General features: G+C 44.4%; 1 protein-coding gene across 3 annotated transcripts in view; it reads right to left on the bottom strand.

Annotated features, from left to right (window-relative positions):
* Positions 1-9,325, bottom strand: part of LOC138738472 (zinc finger protein 654-like) — a 52,593-nt gene extending 43,268 nt beyond the window's left edge. For all 3 annotated transcript variants that reach the window (XM_069888737.1, XM_069888738.1, XM_069888739.1), the window contains exon 1: positions 9,099-9,325. In XM_069888737.1, coding sequence (XP_069744838.1) covers positions 9,099-9,275 — 177 coding nt within the window. In that variant the 5' untranslated portion in view covers positions 9,276-9,325. The remainder of the gene's footprint in view (positions 1-9,098) is intronic.
* Positions 9,326-12,250: the final 2,925 nt, after the last annotated feature.

The following is a 12,250-nucleotide window of genomic DNA, read 5'->3' as shown; positions in this document are numbered from 1 at the left end:
ATGGATATTCCAAATTATTGGATATTACTTTGAATTAGAATATTAACTCTTAATTCACTTCAATTTCAATGACTTTGTAGAATAATATAATAAACTTTTCAGTGAACCAGATTAGTTGACGAGGAGTGCCAGAAATGGGGCTCCAGTTAACAGAGCGAGGATACGAACTTAAACCAGGTACATCAGTAATTCCAGAAAATACCACAGTCGTAGGTGGCAGGTATGATGTTGAGACTGAATGCAGTAAGAAAATGGAAAGACGAATGGCAGATAACCAGCCTCTCAACATCACTAAGACGAAGGAGATGATCAGTGATTTCAGTAGAAGGGGCAGAAACAACATCCCTGTCTGAAATAGAAAGAGTAATGACAGGTTTTCGAGAGTAATCATTTCCAATGGACTCACCTGGGCCCAACCACATTGACGTGACAGCCAAGAATGCACACCACCACCACTATCTTAAAAGAGGAAGTTCAACATGTTCCCTTGGCCCTCACCAACTATACAAGCGGGGTAGATCAGTGCATGGTGGTATGGGAACTGCTCTACTCCAGATCAGAAGGTGGTGAATGTAGGTCAGACCATCGCACAAGTGAAACACTAAAGTCTGCAGACACTATGATCGTAGTAAAAACGCAGAAATACTGGAGGAACACAGCAGTTCTCGCAGTATCCATTGGAGGTAAAGATACATAATGGATGTTTTAGGCCTGAGCCCTTCTTCAAAGTACGAGCTAAAAGCAGACAGGTGCCTGAATTAAAAGGCTGGAGAAAAGGGAAGAATGGGCAGGGGGGAGGAGGATAGACCAACATCAAAAGGTATTAATTGGATATGGATGGGAAGACAAGAGAGAAAGTAAATTGAGAATTAACTGGAGGGGGGGGAAGAGAGAGAGAGAGAGAGAGAGAGAGAGAGAGAGAGAGAGAGAGAGAGAGAGAAGTCAATTTCAATGCATCCGATTGGGGGTATCCAGATGCTTTGTGGCTCTAATTTGCAGTGCTCTCAATTTGGAAATGCACAAGATCATGGGCAGCCATGTTGCCAAGGGAATGGGGCAGGGAATTGAAATGGGTGGTCAATGGGAGATCTCCACTAATGTGGCGGACAGAGCAGAGGTGCTCATCAAAGTAATCCCCCCCCCACCAGTCTACTTCACTTGGAAAGTCTGTTTGGGGCCCCGAATGGTGGAGAGGGAAGAGGTGTGGAGTAAGTGGAGCACCTCTTGCGGTCACAGGGGGAAAATGCCAAGGGGGCAATGTGAAGGGAGGAGAGGATGAGGAAGTCACGGAGGGAGCGGTCCCTACAGAAGTTGGAGAAGGAAGGACATGTCTGGTGGTGGGATCATGTAGTAGGTGGAAGAAATAGTGGAGAATGATGTATTGGATACGGAGGCTGCTAAGATGGTATTCAAGGACAAGGAGAATCCTGTCCTTGTTGTGAGTGGGGACGGAAGGGGTCCAGGGCAGATGTGTGGGTAATAGAGGATGCATCAGTGAACGCCGAGTTGGTGGTAGAGAGAAGCCATTTTTTTTGAAGAAAGAGATAATCGCCGATGATCTGGCATAGAAGACCTCATCCTGGAAGCAGATGCAAAGGAAACAGAGAAATTGAGAAAGGAATGAAACCCTTACAGGGGACAGAGTGTGAAAAGGTCTAGTAAGGCAGCTGTGGAGGTGGTGGGTTTGTAGAAAATGTCTGTCAAGAGTTTGTCTCTGGAGATGGAGACAGCTCGTGGGAAAGGGACCCCAGCTCCCATTGACAAAGGGACTCGGTGAACTATGCACTGTGGGATGGGGGGTGGGGGGGGGGGGGGGGAAGAGAAGTTTTCTCCTGGAGACATTGTCCATTATCAGCTCCCACAATTAATTGGCAAGTGGGGCAGAGGGAAGAGGCTGCGCCCGCTTGGAACAGGGTGGTTGAAGTGGAGCAACTTGGGCTGTGCCGAGCCACGGGAGGGAAGGGGCGCTGGAGACAGAGGTCCAGAAAAGGGACAGAATTGCTTGAAATGAACCGAGTGGATTTGAGGTCAGGGGAAAAATTGGCAGCAAAGTGGCTAAAGTCAATGAGCTCATCTTGGGGTGCACAAGGAAGCACCGAAATATTTATCAATGTAACGGAGGAAGAGTTGAGGGCCTTGCTTGTGTAGCCTGCTCCACATAGCCCACAAAAAGACAGGCATACCTGGGACCAAAGGGGTACCCATGGCTACCCCTTTTTACTAATTGATTTTTTTCCCCCATTTCAACTCTATATTCAGTAATTGTGCTGTTGTTCTTCCACTTTAAGTTGCTTTCTGTATGTTACAGTTGACCCATCAGACTTCTGAGAAGTGCCCTTTTCATTGTATCAGGTATAATCCTTCACTGTACTGTGAAGAAGGCATAATAAACCCACTTTATTCTTTCCAAGAATTCTGAAAAGATATGGCATCCCATCGAATACTCTTTCAAACTTCCACAGGTTGACTGAGGAAATACTGACTGGTTGGATTTCTGGCTGTTTTGGTTATTTGATTGCCAGAAATGCAGAAGGCAGCAGAAAATGGTGAACTATCCAATTCATCATGGATTCTAACTTCCTGTACATTGAAGGAAGCCTGGTCACAACCTCTTCTCGCTACCCCCCCGCCCCATCAACCGCTACCAGGCTCTTGAACCTTCCCTTACTACCAAAACCATAAACTACTCCTAAAGATCAAAAAGACTGTATTGAAATACCATTTTTTAATTGCACTAACTGTAACCATGAATATTTATCTATCCATTATACAGTGGAAGCCAGATTTAACGTGAATTTGGATATAACGTGATGAGTCATTGGACTGCAATAGATACAAGGTATGCGCTGCTTAACATCCACGTTCCATTCTTTGAGATAGGACACTAAGTTAGCCGATTTTTAAAAGGTGCAGTACCAGGGGTGGACACCCTGTGGCACAGTGGATGTTTAGAAGTGGCGTGTCTAAATGATTAAGCACAGTCATGTTTATCTTGGTGGGGAATTTATCACATGGATGAATGGGAGAGGGGTGTCCTGCTGTGAACAGGGGTGGGGGGGGTGAATGCTGCTGTGATCAATGTGTGTATATATTGTACACAGTGAATCCCCAATTTATTGCGACCCGCTTTTATTGTGATGTAATTTTTTGGACCCTCAACTACCGCGTTAAAACAGGGTTCCACTATATTTATTTATTTGCTGGGAAAATTTAATGTATACCATAATAGTTTTTTTTTAAACAAAGTTAGTGCGTACTTTATTGCGTGACAATAAATAGAAACTTTTTAAAAATCAGATCGTAGATGTCAGTTTTATTGGATTTTCAATTTTTCAATCCAAAAGTCGAATTCATACAACTAAATTGTTTTGAAAAATTAAAAATCATCTGTTCCAAATTTCCTCTGTTTAAAACCATAGAGCCCATCTAGTCTGTGAGCTTTATATTCTGCCTAGATCCTTTGACCTGCACCCAAACCACACCTCTCACAACCATCGTACTATCCAATCTTCTCTCCAAATCGAACCAGCATCTATAACCTCCACACTCCACACTTTCACCACCCTCTGAGTGAAGAGGTTCCTTCCAAACGTTCCCATTAAACATTTCACCTTCAACCCATGTCCTCTAGTTCTTGTCTCATCCAATAAGACATAGGAGCAAAAACAGGCTATTCAGCTGATCAAGTCTGCCTCATTATTCAATCATGAGCTGATCCATTTTTCCACCAAGCCCCACTCCCTATAATCTCTGCCTTGTGACCCTACGAGTTGGCCTCCAACAACCACCTATGGCAACAAATTCCACAGATTCACACTCTCTGGCTGAAGAAATTTCTCCTCAACTGTTCTAAGTGGATGCCCAACTGGCCTAAAGTTGTGCCCTCGTATCCTAGACTACCACCATGGGAAGCAACCTTTCTAAATCTACCGTGTCCATATCCTTCAGCATTCAAAATGTTTCAATGAGCTCCCCCCCCATTCTCCCAAATTCCAACGAGAACAGACCAAGAGCTATCATCATAAAACCCTTGTTTTTCCCCTGAAATAATCCTTGTGAACCTCCTCTTAACCCTCTCTAATGTCAGCACATTACTTTCTTACCAAAACTGTTCAAAATAGTCCACCGGTGCCCTTTAAAGCATCAACATCACCTCTCTGCTCCTATATTCTGTTCCTCTTTAAAGGAACCAGATTTGCTTTCTTTCTTTTTTTTTTAAAACTTTATTTAATATTTTCAAAACAAAAACTTTTACAAAATCCATAATATAAAAATGAGAACTACAACTGTCCCATTCCCTCCCCCCGCCCTCAACAGACCCCAAAAGGGAAGCTTTAATAAAAATAGGAAAAAATACATACAGCAGTTTAAGATATTACTAAATTCATACATTTCAAACAAGACGACCGCATCTTAACAAAAAAATCATAATTATCATGCAAATTATTTGTTATTTTCTCCATATAAACACAGGACCTCAACTCATTATGCCAACGATTTACATTCATTCAACTTCGTCTTTCCAGAAAATCGCGACACATTTACACACTACCGCCAATGTTAAATGTAAAAATGCTGTCTGAAACTTATCTAACCCCAAATCCATAAATGGAACAATATAATCCAACAAAAAAATTTTAAACAAAATTTTGAAGAAATTCCCTAATTTTATACCAAAATGATTGAACGCATTTGCTTTCTTTACCACTGACTCAACATGCAAGTTCATCTTCAGCATATCCTGCATCAAGACTCCAAGGTTCTTTGCAACTGGGAATTTACAATTTTCTCATTTAGAAACTAGTCTGCCCATTTATTTATTTTACCAAAGTATTAGCCACTTCTCTGCCCATTCTCCTAATCTGTCAATGTCCTTTGCAGCTTCCCTGATTCCATAGATCTTCGTCACAAAGCCATTCATTCCATAATCTTTGATGTACATGAAAAGAAGCAGGCCCAACATCACCACTGTGGAACACCACTAGCAACAGACAGCTAACAAAAAGAAAATCCTTGTATTCCAACTGTTTCCTGCCAATCAGCCAATGCTCTACCCACCAAGTAGTTATTACCAAGGGCTCTTCCCTCGTTAAGTCGCCTCATGTGCGCCATCTTCTCAATGGCTTCTGAAAATCCAAATACACAACATTTACTGCCTCTCCTTTTTCTAGCCTGGTAGGATTTACCTTATCTAGAACCCTTAATTCATAATTCATGCCTGAGAATCCTTGTCAGAACATCAACTCCCCAATCCACATATTTTGCCGAACTTGTTGAATGTTTTCAATATTTTCCATTTTACCACATCTCCTTAGACAATTCCATAGTTCTTGGATGAAAGGTTCAGTCACAGAGTTCTCCATGCAAGACATACTAATTTGCTTAAAGATGAACTCAACTGAAACACCATTGCATAACTACATCATTTAATCCCCTCAGGTGCCTTCTCAACATCCAACTGAAATACAAAACTTTAAACAATTTGTGCAAGAAACCAGAGCAGCCTGTAATATCTCTATTGCCAACATTTGAAAGTAGTTGCCATTTTGGACCTCAAATCTTAAGCGGTTTAACAAAATACCGTAATAATAAAATTCACCCTTGATAATGATGTAATAACAAATCCAAAAAGCTGAAATCAGCAAATATATCATTACAGATCTTCCTGAAACTCTTGTTAAAAACAAAAAAAATGCTAGAGGAATTCAGCAGGTCTCACAGGATCCATAGGAGATAAAAATACATGACCAACATATCAGGCCTGAGCCCTTCAAGGTGTGAAAGCAAGAAAGCGCTGAAATAAAAAGCCAAACACAAATGTCCCGAAATACCTATTATTTCCACGTGCTCCTACTTAACCGAACAGGTATCTGCTTACCTGGATGCAGTTTTGTTCTCCCTAGTCCAGTCCCTCCCCACCTATATCACATATTCTCCATCACTTCAACAACTTCCACTTCTCTGAACTTGACCACCTCATTTTTACCAAGCACGATACACCTCCATCCACCATACCACCTCAAAGCCCATCGTTTCTTCCTTGACAACAAACCCAACTAGTTCCCCTCTACCACCACTCTCCTCCAGCTAGCAGAATTTGTCTTCACCCTCAATAACTTCTCCTTTGACTCATCCCAATTTCTCCAAGTCAAAAGAGTAGCCGTAGGTAGCCGCATGGGCCACAGCAATGCGTGCATTTTAGGTGGCTATGTAGAGTAATCCATGCCTCCACGGAGAAGGTGCCTCAACTCCTCCTCTGTTTCATTGATGACTACTTTGGTTCCATCTTGTGCATCATGAGAAGCTTGTGAACTTTATCCACTTTTACTACCAACTTCCACTCCCATCTGAAATTCATTTAGTCCATCTCTAGCAACACTCTCCCCTTTCTTGATCTGTGTCCATCTCAGGTGACAAACTCTCAACAGAAGTAAAACACGAAAATCTGTAGACACCATGCTTGAAGTAAAAACACACGATGCTGGAGAAACTCAACAGGACAAACAGTGTCCAATATATAGCAAAGGTAAAAATACATAACTGACATTTCAGGCTTGAGCCCTTCATCGAGGAATGTAAAAACATTCAACAGACATTCTCTACAAATTAACCAACTCCCACAGCTACCTCGACTACACCTCTTCATACCTTCCATTCCTTTCTCACAATTCCTCCATCTCATCTGCTCCCAGGACCAGGTCGCCATGCCAGATCATCCAAGATTTCCAGCTTCTTCAAAAATTGTGGCTTCCCCTCTACTACCATCAAACTTGGCCCTCACCTAGATATACTCCATTACCCACACACCTGTCCTCACCTACCACCCCACCAGCCTCTGCATCCAATACATCATCCTCCACCATTTTCGCTACCTACTACATGATCCCACCATCAAACACATCTTTGCTTTTCCTCCCCTCTCTCACCTTCTGTAGGGATCGCTTCCTCCATGACTTTCGCATCCACGCATCCCTTCCCACTTATCGCCCCCTTGGTACCTATCCCTGACCGCAGGAAAAGCTGCACTTGCACCCACACCTCCTCCATCACCACAATTAAGGGCCCCAAACATTTCTTCTTTGTGAAGTAATGCTTCACTTATAAATTTGCAGAGGACATCTACTGCAGCCGATGCTCCTGTTATAGTCTCCTCTATATTGGAGAGACTAAACTCAGACTGGGAGATCATTTTGTTGAACATCTTTCCTCTGTCACCACAATAGTGGAGATCACCCAGTGGCAACCCATTTCAATTCTCCACCCCATTCGCATGCTGATCTCTCTGTCCATTGTCTCATGCATTGCCAGACAGATCACAGGCAAATTGGAGAAATAACACCTCATATTCCTTCTTGGCACCCTCCAACCAGATGAGATTAACAACTTCTGTTTTATGTTAACCCTCTCCCCCTACCCCATCTCCATGTCTCCTTTCTTCTCTCTCTCCCTCTCTTCCCCCCCTCCCCATCTTCTTTCCTTCAGCTCTGCATTCAGAGCCACAGCCCTCCTTGACCAATTCTCAACTTTCCTCTCCTTCCTCCTATCCAGGTCTGCTTTTTGCCCGTTGGCCTATGCTCCTCCTCTCCCAGCTTTTTTTTAAATTCAGGCACCTGCCTGCTTTTTGCTCATACCTTCAAAAAAAGGTCTCAGGCCCAAAACGCCAGCTATGTATCCTTGTCTCTTATGGATGCTGTGAGATTTGCTGAGTTCTTCCAGCATTTTTGTGTTTTTACTACGATAACAGTGTCTACAGACTTACAGTCAACTTCCTACAACTATGTTAGGACTCGTTTCAAAACAAAACGACGTACATTCATGTGCCAAAATATAAACCAATCAATGCAAGAGGCATTAATGCCGATAAACTGAAGCCAGTCTGGAAATTTTTAAACTGGTTGGTAAAGGCCCTGAAAGGCAAGAAAATTTGCATCAACTAGACTTCGCTTTTACAGTACAACTAAAAAGTTTAATTATTCTTTGTAATATACATAACATTCTAGTATTTCAGCAACAGGTTAACAAACCAGAAGTAATATTACCTTTCAGAAACATGAAAAAACAAGACCACTAATTCCAAGATGCATTTCAACCTAGAATGCCAGAAATTGGATTGCTGAAAATACATTATCCATTTCATATTGCACAATGTATTTACTCCTACATTCACATCCTTTCAACCCCTGGAACTCAAAATTTATTTTGCATCCTCCCATTTTGTTGTCAAAAGCCCCAAGCTCAGTTTCCTTCACTTTGGTCTCATCATGCTCATTGGTAACTTCTGAGAGACACATGAACACTGTAAAGGTACATACATTATATTCTGCAGGACATATTCAAATATTGCAGTACCATGCTATTGCAACCACATATACCAGCATAAGAGCATAAACATCAGACTGGTTGCCCCAAATGGCCTGAAAAAAAAAACTTTAGACAGCAAAAGAATGGGAGGATGTATGCATGGTCAGGTCATGCCTCAGGTGCTGACATCGAGTTGGGTAGAATTTAAAGTCAATAAAATTTAATGTGCATAAACTTTAGCTGCAGAATGGATCACTGAAACAATCCATTTCTTTCTCCTCTCCAGGACAGGAAGCCCTCACCAGTGATCAGAATCCAATGAACTGATGAGGATCCGTTTGAAATTGCACAGCCCACTTCACATCTTCGAGGGAAACTTTGGTGACCATCATGGGGAGGGGAGGGAAGGGAAGGGGGGGGGGGGGCGCCTGTCAGCTTTGTTGATGCACTGTGACAGCAAGTGTTGCCCTTGCAGCTCGTGGGAAAGGGACCCCAGCTCCCACTGACAAAGGGACTCGGTGAACTGTGCACCGGGGGGTGGGGTGGGGGGGAGAGAAAAGTTTTCTCCTGGAGACATCGTCCATCATCAGCTCCCACAATTAATTGGCAAGTGGGGCAGAGGCTGCGCCCGCTCGGAACAGGGCGGTTGAAGTGGAGCAACTTGGGCTGAGCCGAGCCACGGGAGGGAAGGGGCGCTGGGGGGGGCTGTCAGGCAGCTCGCCCCCCCCCCCCCCTCTCCTGGGTCCCTCCCAGAGACCCCCCCCCCCCACCAAAGCCATGCAGAGAGGACCACCCACCCGACAGAACTTCAGGCAGTATTCATTGGACGCGGCGACTAGGCCCAGAGACGTCCGCAGCTCCTTCTCAATGTATTCCAGCTCTCCCCTCAGACTCGCTCCCTCCAACTCCTCTGCTTCCGCCATGCTGCTCACCCCTACCTGCGCGTACCCAGCAGACGGACGCATCTGCGTCATCGCGCTCGCCAGCACGCACGGGCCACCGGCGGCCCGCCCACTTTCCCGGCCTTCCAGTTGGCTCCTCTGGTTGTTGGCGTCACGGGCACCGTGACGTGACACGCAATGACGTCGCCCTGGTCCCGAGGGACCCAAATGAGGGTGATTGACTTGAGCAACAACCAATGATCGTGGACCACCATCAAAGGGAAGAAAAGGCAATGGTTACCATTGATCCAGGGATGTCCTAGCCCCACTGATCTAGCCAAGACTGTCTTGATAGTCCCATGGTGTTCAGCTGCTCTTGTCTCATTCCAACTGCGCTGGGTGGGTCACGTCTCCAGAATGGAGGACCATCGCCTTCCCAAGATCGTGTTATGTGGCGAGCTCTCCACTGGCCACCGTGACAGAGGTGCACCAAAGAAAAGGTACAAGGACTGCCTAAAGAAATCTCTTGGTGCCTGCCCCATTGACCACCGCCAGTGGGCTGATATTGCCTCAAACTGTGCATCTTGGCGCCTCACAGTTCGGCGGGCAGCAACCTCCTTTGAAGAAGACCGCAGAGCCCACCTCACTGACAAAAGACAAAGGAGGAAAAACCCAACACCCAACCCCAACCCACCAATTTTCCCCTGCAACCGCTGCAACCGTGTCTGCCTGTCCCGCATCGGACTTGTCAGCCACAAACGAGCCTGCAGCTGACGTGGACATTACCCCTCCATAAATCTTCGTCCGCGAAGCCAAGCCAAGAGAGAGAGACAGCACAGTAAAGGCTCTTCGTCCCACAATGTATTCCCACCAAAAGAAAAACTGAACCCTCCCTGTGTCATCACCCTTTCATCCACGAGCCTGTTTAAGAGGGTCTGAATGTTTCAGCCTCCACCACCATCCATGACAAGGCTTACCAGGCACCCACAATTCTCCGTGTAAAAAAAAACTTACCCTAAACTTTCTTGATAGAGATGTCCCCTGGTGTTTGCTATTCCTCCCCTGGGAAAAGGATGCTGGGTGTCCACCTTATCTATGCCTCAGAATCTTGTAGACCTCTATTAATTCTCATCTATCTTGGCTCCAAATAGAAAAGTCTCAGCTCTGCCAAACTTGCCTCAAAAGATTTGTTTCCCGATCCAGGCAACATCCTGGTAAATCTCCTCTGCCCTCTCTCCATAGCTTCCACATCTTTCCTATTATGAGGTGACCAGAACTGAACACACTATTTCAAGTGTGGTCTCACCACAAGTTTGTAGAGTTGCAACATCACCTCCCTATTCTTGAACTCAATTCACCAATTAATGAAGCCCATCATCCCATATAAACCTGTGAGATAACCTCAAGAATTGTATATACTTGGACTCCAAGGTCCCTCCCTCCGTTTCTCCACATTGTTAAGTATCCGACCATTAACCCTGTACTCAGCCTTCTGGTTTGCTCTTCCAAAATACATCACTTCACACTTATCCGGATTGAACTCCATCTGCCACTTTTCTGCCCAACTCTGCATCCTGTCCACACCCTCTTGTATCCGTCAACAACCTTCAGCATTATCCACTACATCTCCAACCTTCGTATCATCTGCAAACTTACTGACCCATTCTTCTGCTTCTTCATTCAGGTAATTTATAAAAACCATAAAGCGCAGGGGTCCCACAACAGATCTCTGTGCAACTCCACTAGTCATTGACCTCCAGGCAGAATACTTTCCGCCCATTACTACTCTCTGCTTTCTACATGCAAGTCAGTTTTTAATTCCTACAGCCAAGGTTCTGTGGATCCCATGTCTCATGACTTTCTGAACGAAAGGGGACATTGTCAAATGCCTTACTAAAATATATATAGATCACATCTACCAACTTACCTTCCTGAAAAAACTCAATTAGGCTCTTGAGGCACGAACTTCTCTTCACAAAGCCACGCTGACTATCCTTAAGTAGACTGCACTTCTCCAAATGCTCATAAATCCTATTGTTAAGAATCCTCTCCAATAGTTCGGTGCATTGATGTAAGATTCAGCAGTGTATAATTTCCAGGATTCTCTCTATTATCTTTTTTAAACAAGGGGACCACATTTGCCCTTCTCCAGTCCTCTGGCAGGAGGAGATGCAACATTTCCTCTTCCTTAATCTTAACATTATCCAACACATAAGCCTGTTCTGTTCGAATCTTACCCTGAGAAAGGTCATTTTCTTTGGTGAATACTGAAGCAAAGTACAGTATTCATTTAGGATCTCCCCAACCTCCTTTTCCAGGCACATGTTGCCTCCTTCATCTTTAAGCAACCCTACCTTCATTCTCATCATCCTTCTGTTTATCACATGCACATTGAACACCTTGGGGTTTTTCTTAATCCCACTTGCTAACCGACATCTTTGATACCACACATGCCTTTTACCATGTTAACAACTTCCAATTCCCTACACCCACCATCTCATCATCACCATGAACCCTCTGATTCTACACATCTCTGCTCCTCAACACTGCCATCTGCCTGGAAGAACTTGTTTTTACCCTTACTTCGCTCACTTTCGACCAAAGGTCGAGCCGTGGACTCTCAAATTGGGGCCTTGCTCTACGCTCCTTTTCAATGGCTGCATCAAACTGTCCTCATTCCAATCTAACGCTGGCTCCACTTAGCAAGTTTTTCTCCACTGCATCAATAACTACATCGATACTGCCTTCTGTGCCCATGCAGAAACTTTTGATTTTATTAACTTTTACCCACCCTCAAATTGACTTCGACCATGTTGGGCGGCACGGTTAGTGTGGCGGTTAGTGCAACGTTGTTACAACACCAGCGATCGGGACCGGGGTTTGAATCCCGCACTTTCTGTAAGGAATTTGTACATTCTCCCTATATCTGTGTGGGTTTCCCCTGAGTGCTCCGGTTTCCTCCCACCCTCCAAAAAGTTCCAGGTTGTTGTGGGACATCTGGAGGTAATTAGGTGGTGTGGACCGAAAGAGCCTGTTAACTATTCTGTATGGCTAAATTAAAAATTAAA

Source organism: Narcine bancroftii, chromosome 7 (assembly GCF_036971445.1).
Source record: "Narcine bancroftii isolate sNarBan1 chromosome 7, sNarBan1.hap1, whole genome shotgun sequence".
NCBI classification, from domain to species: Eukaryota; Metazoa; Chordata; class Chondrichthyes; order Torpediniformes; family Narcinidae; genus Narcine; species Narcine bancroftii.
This window is presented reverse-complemented; position numbering and strand designations above follow the sequence as displayed.